This window comes from Vigna angularis, chromosome 3 (genome assembly GCF_016808095.1).
Source record: "Vigna angularis cultivar LongXiaoDou No.4 chromosome 3, ASM1680809v1, whole genome shotgun sequence".
Taxonomy (NCBI): domain Eukaryota; kingdom Viridiplantae; phylum Streptophyta; class Magnoliopsida; order Fabales; family Fabaceae; genus Vigna; species Vigna angularis.
Window position 1 is genome coordinate 15,378,716 of NC_068972.1, and position 16,607 is coordinate 15,395,322.

Below are 16,607 nucleotides of genomic sequence, written 5' to 3' on the forward strand. Positions count from 1 at the left end.
CAGTAAATAAAGAATAAAGCATACATTAATGTTGTATTTAATCTAACATTATTTTTATTTGGATTTTTGTTTCTATAATCCAAATAGTATATACGAACAATTATTCTATGTATACTAAAGTAATTATAAATTATAAATTATAATACATATGATATGATTACTAAATTTAAAATATTTATCTTAAAAATTATAAAAGAAAGAATATATGACTTGTTATTATAGGATCGAACGTAACATATAAAAATATATTCTCTTATGATTTTTTTTTCACACTATTCTATATATGTTCTTCTAATCTCTTTGAAAGGATGTTTGAAAAAGATTCTCCAACGCTCAAGTCAGCACTTGGTTAAAAATTCTAAGTCAAACCTAGATTAAATGTAAAAAGTGAAAGTGAAATAATATTAATGTACTATTTATATGATATTTCATTGACCATAAACTCCATTCAAATGAGTCACAACTTAAGGGTCCATTGGTTCTGAGATCCAATGGTCACCTTATCTGTGAAGCAAGTTTCGTTTGTTAAGTCTTATGATACTAATGTATCATTAGTAAGTATTATAAGAGGTATCGGTAGCCGATGTTTGATATTTGGCATGTTTGATATCCTCAAAATATTTGAGAGTTCTCATGTTGTTGGCAGACTATTCAATACCAAATTCTCAGTAACTGGCTTCCAATATAACTAAGTTGTAGATCGCTATTAATATGATCGATAAATCTATAATCGTATACAAATGGATAATGTTTTATTCTAAAGTGTGTAACAAAAATATGATTTTAATCACACACTTTTCATTTGTTTTTTCTTATAATCTTATCAACATATTTTTAATCTTTGCCATTTTATTATTTCGTTAAATTCTAAGAACGTCTCCGATATCATAAAAAATATTAAAACGAATCAATCAACACTAATGTATTGAAAACATAAATAGTAACAATTTGCAACTTAAAAAAATATATCTTAAATTAGCAACATTTGTCTATGAGACTAGTAATCCAATGTTGAGAGACGGAAACTGATAAAAAAAAGTGAAAATTCATAAAAAATAATAAACTAAAAACATAAATTATCTAAAAGAAATACATATAATAACTATCATGTCACAACTTAATAGAGATATTTGATTGGTGGAACTAAAAACTCGTCAGAAAAAGTTTTAATTGTTTTAGTTCTTAAAGCATAGAATGAATATAGTTTTAATTTTGTAAACTAGGAAAAAATCATTTCAATCTCCCTTCATAAACAAAAAGTGTACGTATTTTAAAAATATGGAAAACAAAAATATTTGTTCTCATAAACTTAAAGAAGGCATGATGATTTCAATTTAATTTGTGATTGTTAATCAAATTTAAAAGGTATCGAAAAGTAATTTAAACTTTTAACTTTTACATTCTTTCTTAGTTACAAACACGTTCGTGCATTAAATAAGTTCAGAACAGTGTTATTTTATTAAATTCTAAGTCTCAAAAATTTCAAATTAATTTATTACAGTCGTAATTTAATTAATGTATTTATTAGAAGAGTTTTTTTTTAATAACTCTGTTTGAAAAGTTAATGTGTTTATTAAATGTGGAGAGAGATAGATAATAGATGTGTTATAGCAGATACACGTCAGAGGTTGTTGAGTTCTGGTGTTTTCTATGGGTGAAATTAGGTATAAATATTAGTTTTTATTTTTAATAATTTGCTTACGAGGAGAAAGAAAAGAAAGTAGTTAAGATTGTGAAAATCCATGTTTACACAACACATCCCTTGCAAAGCACGAAGGCAATCCAACACAACACAAAACGACAACATACAATACAACTTCCCTTCTATTGGACCTACCTCAACTTCTTCCATTTTTCAACTCCACACAAAACCAAAACCTTCCTTCAGAATCAAACACTTCAATTTCTACCATATTCGAATCGATTCCATTCCCAATAATGTCCCACACACCACCGCAAGCCCTCGATTCCGAGGAGCCAACCCCCGCATCCGCCGCCACTGCCGCCCAAACCCCCGATTCCCATGACGCCACGCTCCTCCACCTTTCTTTCAACCAAGATTCCGGATGCTTCGCCGCGGCCACTGACCGCGGCTTCCGCATCTACAACTGCGACCCTTTCCGGGAGATCTTCCGCCGCGATTTCGGCCCCGGCGGTGGTGTTGGCCTCGTCCACATGCTCTTCCGCTGCAACATACTCGCCTTCGTCGGTGGCGGCGCCGACCCACGCTACCCCCCCAACAAGGTTATGATCTGGGACGACCACCAGTCCCGCTGCATCGGCGAGCTATCCTTCCGCTCTGAGGTGAAGGGCGTCCGGCTCCGGCGCGACCGCATCGTGGTGGTCCTGGCGCACAAGATCTTTGTGTACAACTTCTCCGATCTCAAGGTGCTGCACCAAATTGAGACCATCGCCAACCCTAAGGGCCTCTGCGACCTCTCCCACGTTTCGGCCACCATGGTCCTAGTCTGCCCCGGGTTGCAGAAGGGGCAGGTTAGGGTTGAGCACTACGCCTCCAAGAGAACCAAGTTCATCATGGCGCACGATTCCCGAATTGCTTGTTTTTCTCTCACGCATGATGGCAGGTTGCTCGCCACCGCCAGCTCCAAGGGCACCCTCATTAGGCTCTTCAATACCCTCGACGGTTCATTGCTCCAAGAGGTGAATTAATGTCATTTCCTCTTTCTCTTTTTTCTTCAAGGATAAATCTTATGTGTTGTTAGTATTGTTAATAGAATTAGAGTTTTACTTTGGTAATTTATGTCGTAAAACTTTCGATTTTGCATCAAAGATCAACATGGGTTATATAAGTGAAACTCAGATTTTTATTGGAAAAGCAATAAGGAATTGCATTCAAGTATTTTCCTTTGTGTAATCCTCCTATAAATCTTCCCAATACAATATGAATGAAATATTAAATAAAAATTGAATGAATTACATTGGCGCGATTTTGGTTTCTTTAGTTTGCACTCAATATACAATAAAGGGTGTCAGGGTAATGTGTTTCAAGTAACTAAGAGGGTTTCTGTAGGATTAAAAGAACAGGGGTTGAGTGGAATTCTAAAAACTGACGGCGTCTGTGATTTGCTCAAATAAATCTGATACGGTTAGCATAGTCGGCGCTAAATGTGTGCTTAGTAACTGAGAAATAAATTGCATTTAAAGTTTTGAGATGTTAGTGATGAGATCAAAGTGATTTGGAGGTTTGAATGGGAATCTGTGGGTGATTATTTTCAGGTAAGGAGGGGTGCAGACCGAGCAGAGATATACAGCCTTGCATTCTCTCCTACTGCGCAGTGGCTTGCTGTTTCCAGTGACAAGGGGACCGTTCATGTTTTCAACTTGAAGGTTGATTCTGGACTGATGGGGCATGACAGATCGAACAGTACTTCTGAGGCTAATCCTGCTAACCCTACTGCTGTTTCATCTCTTTCATTTATTAAAGGTTTGTGCGCCATGAATTTTTTGTGAATGATGTTTTGTGGAAATTTAGTGTCATGGTTAGTGATTGTGAAAGAACTAGAACAACAATAGTTGCTGTCGAGTTTTTAAATTGCAATACAATTGCAGTTGCAGCTGCAGTTTTTTCATAATCCTTGATGTTGCTAATGCAGCTGATGCAACTGCAATTTAGGCTGTAGACTGTATTTTAGAACCTTGGTCATTTTAAGATTACCAAGGTTCATTCAGTCTTGAAATTATTAATTATGTGATGAAATTTGTTGCTTGCAATTATATATATTTTTGTCTGTTTTTACAGGTGTGCTACCTAAGTATTTTAGCTCGGAGTGGTCCGTGGCTCAATTTCGCTTGCAAGAAGGTTTGCAGTATATTGTGGCATTTGGCCATCAAAAGAATACAATTGTAATACTAGGCATGGATGGCAGGTATGCCAGTAGTGCATCATATTCGTGCTCTCTTAAGTTTGTCATGCTCTGCCATTTTATGTTTTGTTTTTTGAAATGGGGGAGGGGTGTTGCTCAAGAGATATTAGAGATTGAGTATGATTTTAGGACTAGACTCTAGAGCCTACTTCATATCACTGCATTAAACTTCTATTTATGTGGTATACCTGTGCATTGTTTTTCTAAATCTGACCAATGTTGGTGGCTTCATTCAGGTTTTGTGCTTATGGTAGTCTTAAAAACAAAAAATGAGATAGGTTTTTACAGTCCTAAAGTGGATGGTGTGTCGTTATTTTTCGTATTTAAAGGTTCAATCAAGGTTAAGATGCTTCTTTGAATTTTGGCACCAGAAGGCTTGCTGCATCGTTATTTTGTTGTTTTATTTATAATCGTTTCATCTCAAGCAAATGATGAAAGGATGCATGTTTTGGAAAACATTTTATCGTAAAACAAGTACATAAAATGATTTAAATGTGGGGTCTACCTATATAACGTTGTATCTGAAATGAGCAATAGTTCCTTGTTTTGTTGCATGGTATTTTTCCTGTGAATGGAAATTGTAACTATTGAAATTGTTGATGCAGCTTCTACCGATGTCAGTTTGACTCCTCGAGCGGTGGAGAGATGACCCAACTTGAATATTATAATTTCCTAAAGGCAGAAGACACATTCTAGTTGAGTATGGATGCATCATGTATATACCTTCAGTGGATCTTGCTTTCAATACTATTTGGATTTTCTGTTCAGTTCGTTGTTTGAAACTTTTAAACTGTAAATATTAGTACTGCTAAATCCACTAATGTTGTTAAATTTACTCTGTTGGGTGCTTGTATATATGAACTATTAACACCTGATTACAAATTAGAATGAATTGTCAGCAGCATTCCCTCCAGATTCACTACAGCCCTTGAAGCTGGTTATCGTCTAATGTTTAAATTTATTTGGTTCTATTGAATTCGCTACGATATTTGTGGTCTTTGAACACTTTTTCGTTTTACTCACGGATCGTTGGTTGACTAGTAGACGGTAAATGTCAATGAGAGGAACGAAGGAATACCCTGTAGCTTTCATTGTTAAGTTTTATTTTGAAATATAATGTATTGAAAAAGAAAATCACTAATTAATTTCGATCTATTCAAATTATTTTAAATTTTTTATGTCAGGTCAGGATATATAAAAAGTCGATTAAAAACGAGTTCAGGACATATAACACGTTATCTAATTGAAGAAAAAAATATAAAAATATAAAAAGTTGATTAAAAAAATGCCTAAATGTATAAACTTAAATTTTAATTAAACATTGTATATAAATTAACGAATATTAATATAGTAAAATTATTTAGTTTTAATTAATAACATTGTAATTTATTTTTGGAAAATGTTTCTATTTAGTGCTTATACCTAGGACGTCAATTTTAAAAGTAATTATTGTTTATTTTCCAAACCAATTCTTAAAATGTATTTTTTAACCTTTTTTAAGAAATGCGTTTTTATGATTAATCTTTCTTAAAAAGGTTTAAAATATACATTTTAAGAGTCATTACTTTTAAAAAGGTTAAAAAAAACACATTCTTAAAATGAAAATAAAGTTTTTAATTAGAGTAATCATGAAAAAATGGTTGAATAAATTTTAGTCATTAAGTATTATAGACAAGAGAATTTATAAGATTCGAAAAATATTATTATAGATCATTAATCATCTGTAACAGCATTTAATGAATTTGACATAATTCATTCTTTTATAATGGGTTTATCACTTTTTTAGTTGTTGTAATTTAAAAAAAACCCGAAAAATATATAGAACATACTAAAACAGACTAGATAAATACATACAATTATGTGATGAAACTGGTAAGATATAGATAAAATGTTGAAATAGAAAAAAATTGAAGCAGTTGTTGAGTAACCTAAACCCTATCTGAATGAATTTGTCGGAGATTGTTTTGACGCATCCATATCTAACAGCACGTCGATTGCATCGGGGAAAGAAGTGATGATTCTAAATTGAATTTTCCTCAATTGAAGGGCAAAGTCCAATGCCTGGTTCATGGTGGCTCGAGCACCCGATATTGCTTCAACAAGCTCTGCATTGGTCAAGTAAGTGCTGCATATTTGGCTCAAAATTCTGTCGTGTCGTTCTTGGAATCTCACAGCTCTTTCCTCCGCCGCTTCCAACGCCTCGCTAACCATTTTTAGTTTCTCGGCAGCCAGGTGTTTCCGCTGCCATCTCTTGATGTTTGGGACGCAAAACAAGAAGGAGGCGGAGAAGCCTATTACCGCGTAAACGATGTGGTTCATCTCCATCATCACCGGTGGTTTTCGTGCTTCAACTTCTCCAAACGCCCATATATGACCATCATGACAATGGAGAGAGACCCCTGTAAGTACCTTGCTTCGCTTTTGAGTTACCACATTTCTTTTTCTTCAATTCATTTATCTATTCTCTTTCTCTCTATTTGTGGGGAAATGAAAATGCACATTTACTGCCAAACATAAATCCATTATCATCAAATTTACATGTAGATGTTTTTCCTTTTTTTTAATATTTCAGAAGTTTAATTTTCATTTCATTTTATTGAATTTAGAATATTGTTTTACATTAATTTTAATGGTTACTAAAATAGATAGTTCAAGGTAATTAGGTTTTATTTAGTTTTAAGTTAATGGTCTGATCTCCCCTTACTTTAATAGGATTTTTCAAAATTGGATAAAATGTGAAAAGAAGTTAATATTAAGATACAAATTTACAAAGTTATAAAAGAAATAGAATAAAATATGTAATTAAGTGTTTTAACTTTTAGTGTTTTTTTAATAATTTTAATAGTATTATATAATAATATCCATAAAACAAACTAATATACCTACTTATAACTATTTGCAATTTTTCAAGACAACTTTCACCCCTAAGTTGGTGTAAGACAACTATAGAAGTGTAGATATTCTTATATCAAATAGAACTATATAATAAAACTATTTTAATCTAATAAAAGATAAAATAATCTAACTATAAACAAAAAGTACATCAAATGGTTTCTAAAAGTTTGTATCATTTATGTATAGATTTCTAAAATGCTAGAGTATACTAAATATTTTAATGCTGTTTATATATAAAATGAAAATTAATTAAACTAATTATTTGTAATTTTATAAATTTATCATAAATTTAACATTTCAATCAAAAAATTAACTAAAAGTTTGTGCTTACTATTATATTTTCTTAAATTTATTAACAGTTTGATAAATTAGAATCTTAATCTACCTCCTTTTCGAACTCACTTTGCTTATTCTCCAAATCCGCATATTATTGTTTTTTTTGTTTTTTATTTTGGGTTAGTGAGAATGAAGTTAAGTGTTGGTGTTTTCAAGATTGGGGTCAGGGATTTGTGCCTCATAAATCTTGAATTGAATTGGTGAAATGTTTGATGAGAAGTGGTAAATCTCTAAAATCTTATATTGTATTACACAGCTGAAAAGATGTGAAAATGTCAACATTGTAAAACATGTATGCAAACATTATGATCCCGATTGAAATTTCTGGCAGTTACATTTGAAATTGTAACGAGATAGAAGGGGAGCAAAGTGGTTGAGCACCTAAATTCACTATGGCTGTGTTTACTTGTGAAGAATGTGTTCACTTGTGAAGAATGTGTTCACTTGTGAAGAATATACTGTTTAGCATGATTTGTGTAGACGGATTGAAAAACAAAGTTATGTTGATTTGCAAGGATTTGGAAAAAGGAAAAAACGCGAATTTGCAAGATATATTACTTTTTGAATCATCGCATATGTGCAAGATTTACGGTGATTTATGAGTAATTTACATGTTTGTCCTCCTTCCATTTGATAATGGAGTAATTGAGTATGAGTAATCAAATTCTGAAAAGAAAGACCAAAATCCACGTCTTGTATCCAGATAGCACATATTCAAATCCACACCACTGTATTCGAATTCTGCAGCATTATTTAAATAATAATAAATAATAATAATAATAATATTAATAATGATAATATTAATAATAATAATAATAATTATTACTATTATTTCAATTTACTAAATTACTATTTTTTTACATTTTAATAATTAATTTTAATATTTTTCTTCTTATAAATATTTTTACAATTAAATATAACATTAACAATTATCATTTTATATCATTTTAATAATTAGGGATATTTTGGTAATCTTCAATTTCTATCAATTAAACAATTTTGTTTTATCTGTCACGTTAATCAAATCCTACATTAATTCTCATCAACTTTAATTCCAAATTCACTCTCATTTGTCTTCAAATCCACTCAAACAAACAACAATTAATTCTCCCTCAAATTCCCTCAAATTCATCCATTCACTCTTCCTCAATTCTTCTCCTCCAAGTGAACACACCCTTATTCTTTTCCTTTTATTTTTTATTTGAAAAGTAGGTGTCCTAAAGTTAATGAATGACAGAAATATTATATTTGTAGCGAATATTTATGTTTCCAAGTATTTATTTTTTTTGAATAGTCATATTAAATAAGTCAAATATTGATATATAATTTGTATTTATGAGTATTCACTATTCATTAAAAAATTAAAATTAAATATATATTTTATTAATTTAAATTTAATTAAAATTAAAATTAATTTATATTTTATTAAATTTAAATAAAATTAAATTTTAATTTATGTTATATTTTATTTTTTAATTTTATTTTAAAAATTTATAAAATAATTCTTTTAATATTTGTAACTATTCACGAGTGCTTACAAATTTTAAAATATCTTGTAAATATTTTTTAAATAGATATCTTATAAAAAAAATTATTATAACAATAATATTATCTGAATCTGACGCGATCTGGAATTATCCTAATTGAGACGCTTTTAAGAGTATTCTCCAACAATAAGACATTCTTTTATTTCTCTGTCCTCACAATGTTAATTCTTAAAAAATCAACATACTTTTGGTCAAACTATGTTAGATTCTTAAAAGGTATTGAGTTAACTGTCTTTCTCTCAGATCTATGTTTTTCTTTATAGATTAAAGAAGAGCAGCGGTAGAATGATGTATATAAAAGAGTGAATTTTTATATTTTTTTAAGAAAAAAGAGAGTAAAAAGGATAATATTAAATAAATATAAAATATATGTGTGTGTTAAAAGTGAATGATTGTACCTCAAATAGTTATCCTGTTTTTTCTTTTTATAAACATTAGTATTTTTATTTAAACATTTATATGTAAAATTTAACTCTTTTTTTGTTCTCTATGTTCTTGAATACCACTTTTCACGGTTCTATGTCTGTTCATAACATTTTCTACAAACCTTTCTATATTTTTTGTATTCATTTTTAATTTTTCATAATAATAATTTTTTACAATATCTTGTGCTGGTTTGGCGATCTCTTTCATTTATAGTGTACATCATAATTTTTGTCTTTCATTTCATCTTAATCATGATTTATCGTGGAATCTGTCTTGTTAGACCTTGGGCTAATTTTTATAGAATATATATATTTTTTAAGAATTTATTAACTTTTTTATAGCTAATTTTGTTTATTTCCGACTTTATTCATTGATACTTTTTAAACATTTATTATTCTCTATATTTCTAAATATTATGAAACATTACATGTATAGATTTACTTATTTTTCAATAGAAATTATTGTATGACAAACATCACTTCTTCTTCTTCTTTTTTATATTTTTTAAATATTTTTCTTTCTCAAGCTTTTCATTTTTTCCTTATAGATTATTTTTATTTATTCAAAATTTTCTTATAAATCTTACTATTTTTCAAAAACTTACTTTTCTTATCTTCTAAACCTCGGCACGTTTCGTTTAGTCAGGTAAATTATTATTTTCTAAACTATATCGTTCTAATTTCTGTCACACATCTACTGTCAGAACTCATTAAAAATCCAAGTTAATGAAAGCCAGGTATATGAGAAAGGGTTCAAATTTTCAGAAAGTGGAAGACAGGTGTGCAGCACTGAGTGGCCAATCGGTTTTAGTGACGACAATATTTAAGGAAAAATTTCAAACTTCGTACCACTTTTCTGCATGCACCCTTCATCTTCAACCTTATGAATCTCCTCCTTCTCTCTACCATCTCCACCTTCTCTCTAAGGATTCTTATCCTTTTCTTCTTTCGATCACCACTCAAGCACCGTTTGAACTCTCCCGGCGTCAAGGGCTTTTGTTTAAACCGATCAAGTTGTGGTTTCAAGCCGGTGAGTTACTTTCTCCTTAGAACCGTTCGGTTATTATTGCTACTTATGTTCTATAGAACCGTTCGGTATTGGTGATTTTGGAAATCGTTCAGTCTAGGCGGTAGAATTTTAAAGTTTAAATTATGTAGTATTTTGGTAAGGCCGTTCGGCCAGAACTGTACTTCTTAACCTCATAACTGAACTGTAATATTGTTAATATGTGCATATTCTAGATATGGTTTTATGCTATATTTTTGGGATGCTACATTTAATGGTATCAGAGCAGTTTTGTTCCTTAGGAATACTGTAGGTTATGAGTATACTATGCTTTTGCTGTGTACTCAGCATTCGGTTGGTGAGTGTTTTGGACTCTTTGAATTAAACTGGTGGTTTTTTTCTCTGTTAATTAGAGAAGATGGCTCCTAGACCTCCTCCTCAACCTACCGATCGAGATACACCTGACAACAACAGATTGTTAGAGTCAGTAATAGAAGCTCTGCAGCAACAGAACGATGCCCTAGTAAACAGAATACAACAGCGTTACAAAGTTTGGAGGCTGCCAGAGCAAACTCAGAAGCGACTCAAAGGCAACTCATGGAGATCATATCCACCACTACGAATCCAACTGGAGCGTTGATAACAGTTGAAAAACTGTTATTTTCATGCTTAAAATTGATACTAAAAGCAACCTTTAACCCTTAGAAACTAGCTTGAAATCATGCTTTTGTTCATATTTTCAGAAATAAGAGAGCTGGACATGTTTATGCTTGATTTCAGTGTTTTTGTGCAGGTTTTAAGGTGAATTTGGTGAAAGAAGTGAAGAAGGAGAGAGATGGAATCAGAAAAGACATCAAAAAGTGCAAAAGGAGGAGCCGCAACTACCGCTCAGCGGCAGTTTACCGCTGAGCGGCACTCAGGAGCTCACGGGGGATCCGCTGAGGGGCAAAATGGCCGCTGAGGGGCAAAATGGCCGCTGAGGGGAAGAAACCAACTCACGCACTTACCGCTGAGCGGTACTTTACCGCTGAGCGGCACTTTTATGGGCTTGGGCCTAATTTTTCTGTAATTTACTAATAGTATATAAGCTTTAGGGTTTCCTAGGGTTTGTATCTTTGGCTGGGACGAAGCAAACATTCTCTCTTCCACCTCTTTGAAGGAGGATCTTGGATGCTCAGGCTACCTCTTCACCTTTCTAGGGTTTTATCTTTCATTCTTTCATTATTATGCATCTAGTTTCACCATGAATATGGTGAACTAAACCTTGTATTGTTGTTGGGGAATCAATGTAGTCTTGTGAAACTCTCATATATGGAATTTGTTTTTACATCTTATATTTAAGACCTATGCTTTCTTTCATCATTAGTTAGGGTTTTTCCTCTTTGCTCAATGCTTGCTTTATTTAACTCATTCAATGCATGATTATTGATTTTGTCGATATGAGAACGTACGGGGAAGTCTAGATCCGGGGAATTTCTCCCAATAGTATATTGGTTGCCGTTAAGCTCATGCACTAAAAGAACTAATTATTAGGAATGCTAGGAATCGTATGAACTCGTAATTAGGGATAAGCCTTCTTGCAAGGTAATTTAGAGAGTGACATTAACAATGATGAAAAGAATGTTGAATTCCTAAAGTATATGAGAGTGGATAAGATGAAATTGATAACCCCAACAACATACTCATCCATATATTCCATTGAAGTGTTTGTGTTTTGTTTTAGCCATTGATCAAATTCATGCATACATGTTTATTTTTTGTTTTGCATATTAAACTCCACTTATTTCGTTCTTAAGTCTTAAATAATCAACGAACCACATAACTAAACTAGGCCGTGAGTCCTTTGGGAGAACGATACTTGGTCTTACCGAGTTTATTACTTGAAACGATTCGGTCACACTTGCCAATTGTTAAACAAGTTTGTGGCGCCGTATTTCGGTGTTCATAAATTTGTCCATCAAGCGTCATCTTCTTCTGCTACTCATCAGACCGAGTGGAGCTTAGAGAACTTTCTTCAACATCACCCGACCAAATTTAATGGGAAGTGCCTGCCAGATGAGGCCGATCAGTGGTTACGTGATATGGAGAGGATTTACAATGGAAAGAGGTGTCCGGATGACAATAGGCTATCGTTTACCGAGTATCTGTTGACTAGGGAGGCCAGTCATTGGTGGAATAACATGAAGCTAATATTAGAAGGAAGTCATATTCCCATATCTTGGGAGGTATTCAAGAGTAAGTTTTATGAAGAGTACTTTCCTAATAGCATTCGGTTCGCTAAAGAGGTAGAATTTCTTCAACTGGTTCAAGGAGGAATGTTTGTATCCAAGTATACAGATAAGTTCAAACATTTAGTGAGGTTTAATACTATGGCTACCAGTGAAGAGTGGTAGTGTCGTAAGTTCAAAAATGGGTTGAGAAGTGACATTAAACTGTTGATCTCAAGTTTATGTATTAAGTTTTTTCCTACAATGGTGGAGAGGGCCAAGGTGTTAGAGAAGAATATACTTGAGGTAGAACAATAGAAGAAGCAACAACAACAGATTGTTAGAGGACCGATCTCTTCCAGAAACAGTACGGGTCCGAAGAAAACTCCCTATACTCGACCTCCATCTTCTCAGCTATTAGGTCCGGTCGGTCAGTCTGGATAGCAAGGAACAGTGGCCTGTTTTAATTGTGGAGGACCTCACTACAAGTCGTCATGTCCTCAACTGGTTGGAGGAAAAATTTGCATTCGGTGTAGAAAGAATGGTCATATAGAGAGTGAGTGTAACATGGGAAGGAGAGCAGTTTTGAGACCACCGAACGCTGGAAGATTTCAACAAGGAAGGGGTGGCCGAGCATAAGCAGTCGGTTGAGTTTATGCTATCACTGGTGCTGAAGCAGCAAGTTCAGGTAACCTCATTATCAGTACTTACTTGTTGTTTGGTGTATCTTGCTGTATGTTATTTGATTCGGAGGCAACACATTCTTTCATCTCGAAGGCATGTGTTGAGAAATTGGGATTGACCGAGAGTGAGATGCAGTTGGACTTGATAGTGTCTACCTCAGTAGCCGGTGAGGTTAGGACGTCTACTGTTTGCTTTAGATGTCCTATTGAGGTTGATGGGTATAGATTTAAGGTGAACCTTATTTGTTTACCTCTCCAAGGTTTAGAGGTAATTCTAGGAATGGATTGGTTGACTGCCAATCACATCCTTATTGATTATGGAGAGAAGAAACTAATTTTCCATAGTGAAGAGGAGAAACTATCGTTGTCGATCAGTCAACTGAGGGTAGACTTAATGGAAGGCGCTAGTTGCTTCTTGATATTGTCCCATTTGGAAGTGATTGAAGGAGAGCAACGTTCAGACCGTTCGGTACATATTGGACTAAGTAAAAATCGTTCGGTTGTGATGGAATTCATGGATGTTTTTCCTGAAGAGGTGCCAGGATTACCTCCTCCGAGAGAAGTGAAATTCTCAATAGATCTGGTGTTTGGAGCAGGACCGGTATCAATTTCACCATACCGAATGACTCCAGCAGAGTTGGCCTAGCTCAAGAAACAAATTGAAGATTTAATGAACAAGCAGTTCATTCAGCCAAGTGCGTCACCGTGGGGTGCTCCTATGCTACTTGTTAAGAAGAAAGATGGCAGCTCTCGGCTTTGTGTGGATTATAGGAAATTGAACAAGATGACCATAAAAAACAAGTACCCCTTGCCAAGGATTGATTATTTGTTAGATCAATTGAATGGGGCTATTGTATTTTCAAAGATAGATCTCAGGTCAGGATATCATCAAATATTGGTTAAGGAAGAAGACGTCTAGAAGAATGCATTCAGGTCTCGGTATGGTCACAACGAATATGTAGTGATGTCGTTCGGTGTTACAAATGCCCCGACTATATTCATGGATTACATGAATCGTATTTTCCGACCATTCCTTGATAAGTTCGTGGTCATTTTCATAGATGATATTCTTATTTACTACAAGAACCGAGCGAAACATGAAGAACATCTGAGGATAGTTCTCGGTGTGCTAAGAGAAAGGCAGTTATATGCGAAGCTATCCAAGTGCGAATTCTGGATGGAAGAAGTACAATTTTTAGGACATGTGATATCAGTTGGAGGTATATCGGTGGATCCGGCTAAAGTGCAAGTTGTACTTCAATGGGAAATACCTCGTTCGATCACTAAGGTTAAAAGTTTCGTGGGATTGGCAGGCTACTATAGACGGTTTATTGAAGGTTTCTCTAAGATAGTAGCGTCGTTGACTCAGCTGACCAGAAAAGATCACCCTTTCGTATGAACCGATCGGTGTGAATCCAGTTTTCAAGAACTAAAACAGAAATTGACGAGTGGCCCAGTCTTGGCTATTCCTGACACGACCAAACTGTTCGAAGTCTATTGTGATGCATCTCATCAAGGATTGAGCTGTGTACTTATGCAAGAGAGGAATGCAGTTGCTTATGGTTCTCGGCAATTGAAGACTCATGAGAAGAATTACCCTACACATGACCTTGAATTAGCAGCGGTAGTTTTTGCATTAAAGATCTGGAAACATTACTTGTATGGAGCTACATTCCAAGTTTTCAGTGATCACAAGAGTCTCAAGTATCTCTTTGATCAGAAAGAATTGAATATGAGGCAGAGGCGATGGCTAGAGTTCTTGAAAGATTTTGAGTTTGAACTGCTTTATCATCCAGGGAAGGCTAACGTAGTGGCTGATGCGTTGAGCAGAAAAACAGTTCATGTCTCGACAATGATGATCAGAGAGTTAAGCCTGGTGAAGAACTTTAGAGATTTAAGACTGCAATTTGAGTTAGAACCGAGCGGTATAAGATGCTGCAGTCTTAGATTATCAAGTGATTTGTTTGACCGAATCAAGGAGAAGCAGTCGACTGATGTGGATCTGCAAAAGACCTTAGGATTGATCGGCACAGAAAAAGGAAAGGACTTTAATACAGGGATGGACAATCTCTTACGGTTCAAAGGTATGACTTGTGTTCCTAATGATGAAGAGCTAAAGAGAATAATTCTTGATGAAGGACATCAAAGTCGTTTTAGCATGCATCCAGGAATGACTAAAATGTACCAAGACCTCAAGAAGTCATTTTGGTGGTTAGGAATGAAGAGTGATGTGGTTCGTTTTATGTCATCCTGTTTAACTTGTCAGAAGGCCAAAGCAGAACATCAAAGACCGGGCGGTCTATTACAACAATTGGAAATTTCGGAATGGAAGTGGGATAGTATATCTATGGATTTCGTTACCCACTTACCCCGTACGGTCAGGAACCATGACTTAGTTTGGGTTATAGTGGATCGGTTGACAAAGAGTGTCCACTTTCTTGCGGTCAACTTGAAGATGTCTATGACAAAGCTGGCTCAACTTTACATCCAGGAAATCGTTCGGTTGCATGGAGTGCCATCTAGCATAATCTCAGACCGAGACCCCAGATTTACCTCTCGGTTCTGGCAATTGCTTCAGCAAGAATTGGGAAGTCGTTTACAGATGAGCTCAGCCTATCATCCCCAAACAGACGGTTAGTCTAAAAGAACCATTCAGACGCTTGAAGACTTGCTGAGAACACGTATATTAGATCATTTGGGAGTATGGGATGAAGTGCTACCTTTGGTTGAATTCACCTGCAACAACAGTTTTAAAGCTAGTATAGGCATGGCACCTTTCGAAGCTCTTTATGGAAGAAAGTGCAAAACTCCTCTCTGCTGGTTCCAGGAAGGAGAAATGGTGTTGACTGGACCTGAGGTGATTCAACAAACTACAGAAAAGGTGAAGTTAATCCAAGAAAGATTGAAGGCGTCCCTGAGTAGATAGAAGTCATATGCTGATAAGAGAAGAAGACCTCTGGAGTTCACTGCAGGAGATCATGTTTTCCTTAGGCTGAATTCGGCTACTGGTGTTGGCAGAGCCGTTCGGCCTAAGAAGCTATCTCCAAAGTTTATTGGTCCTTACCAAATTCTAAGGCGCATCGGACCAGTTGCGTACGAGATAACCTTACCTCCTCAACTAGCCAACCTTCATCCAGTTTTTCACGTTTCTCAACTCCGGAAGTACATAGCTGATCCTTCTCACGTGCTGGAAGCTGAGGATATTCAAATCAAAGAAGACCGTTCGGTAAAGTTGAAATCGGTCAACATTGAAGATAGCCAAACCAAACAACTCAAGTGCAAAACCATTAGTTTGGTTAAAGTAGTCTGGGACAAGAAGACATGTGACTTCACATGGGAATTGGAAGACGTTATCAAAGAGTTGTATCCTCACCTGTTTTCGGGTAATTTTTTTTTTATTTTTGAGGACGAAAATTTTTGTAGTTAGGAGGAATGTCAGAACTCATTAAAAACCTCAAGTTAGTGGAAACCAGGTGTATGAGAAAGGGTTCAGATTTTCAGAAAGTGGAAGACAGGTGTGCAACACTGAGTGGCCGATCAGTTTTAGTGATGGCAATATTTAAGGCAAAATTTCAAACTCCGTGCCACTTTTCTGCATGCACCCTTCATCTTCAACCTTCTGAA

General features: G+C 34.6%; 1 protein-coding gene across 1 annotated transcript; it reads left to right on the forward strand.

Annotated features, from left to right (window-relative positions):
* The first annotated feature begins 1,709 nt into the window (after positions 1-1,709).
* On the forward strand, positions 1,710-4,797 carry LOC108324111 (autophagy-related protein 18a). Its single transcript, XM_017556943.2, has 4 exons — positions 1,710-2,661; positions 3,238-3,445; positions 3,761-3,887; positions 4,490-4,797. The coding sequence occupies exons 1-4, from the start codon at positions 1,939-1,941 to the stop codon at positions 4,578-4,580; spliced, it is 1,149 nt and encodes a 382-aa protein (XP_017412432.1). The 5' UTR covers positions 1,710-1,938; the 3' UTR covers positions 4,581-4,797.
* The last annotated feature ends 11,810 nt before the right edge of the window (positions 4,798-16,607 follow it).

Bases quoted from the DNA above. Each gene is read 5' to 3' on its own strand.
- LOC108324111 (XM_017556943.2), top strand. From the start codon at position 1,939: ATGTCCCACACACCACCGCAAGCCCTCGATTCCGAGGAGCCAACCCCC. The intron at 3,446-3,760 runs GTTTGTGCGCCA...CTGTTTTTACAG, and splicing joins ATCTCTTTCATTTATTAAAG to GTGTGCTACCTAAGTATTTT. The intron at 3,888-4,489 runs GTATGCCAGTAG...TTGTTGATGCAG, and splicing joins ATACTAGGCATGGATGGCAG to CTTCTACCGATGTCAGTTTG.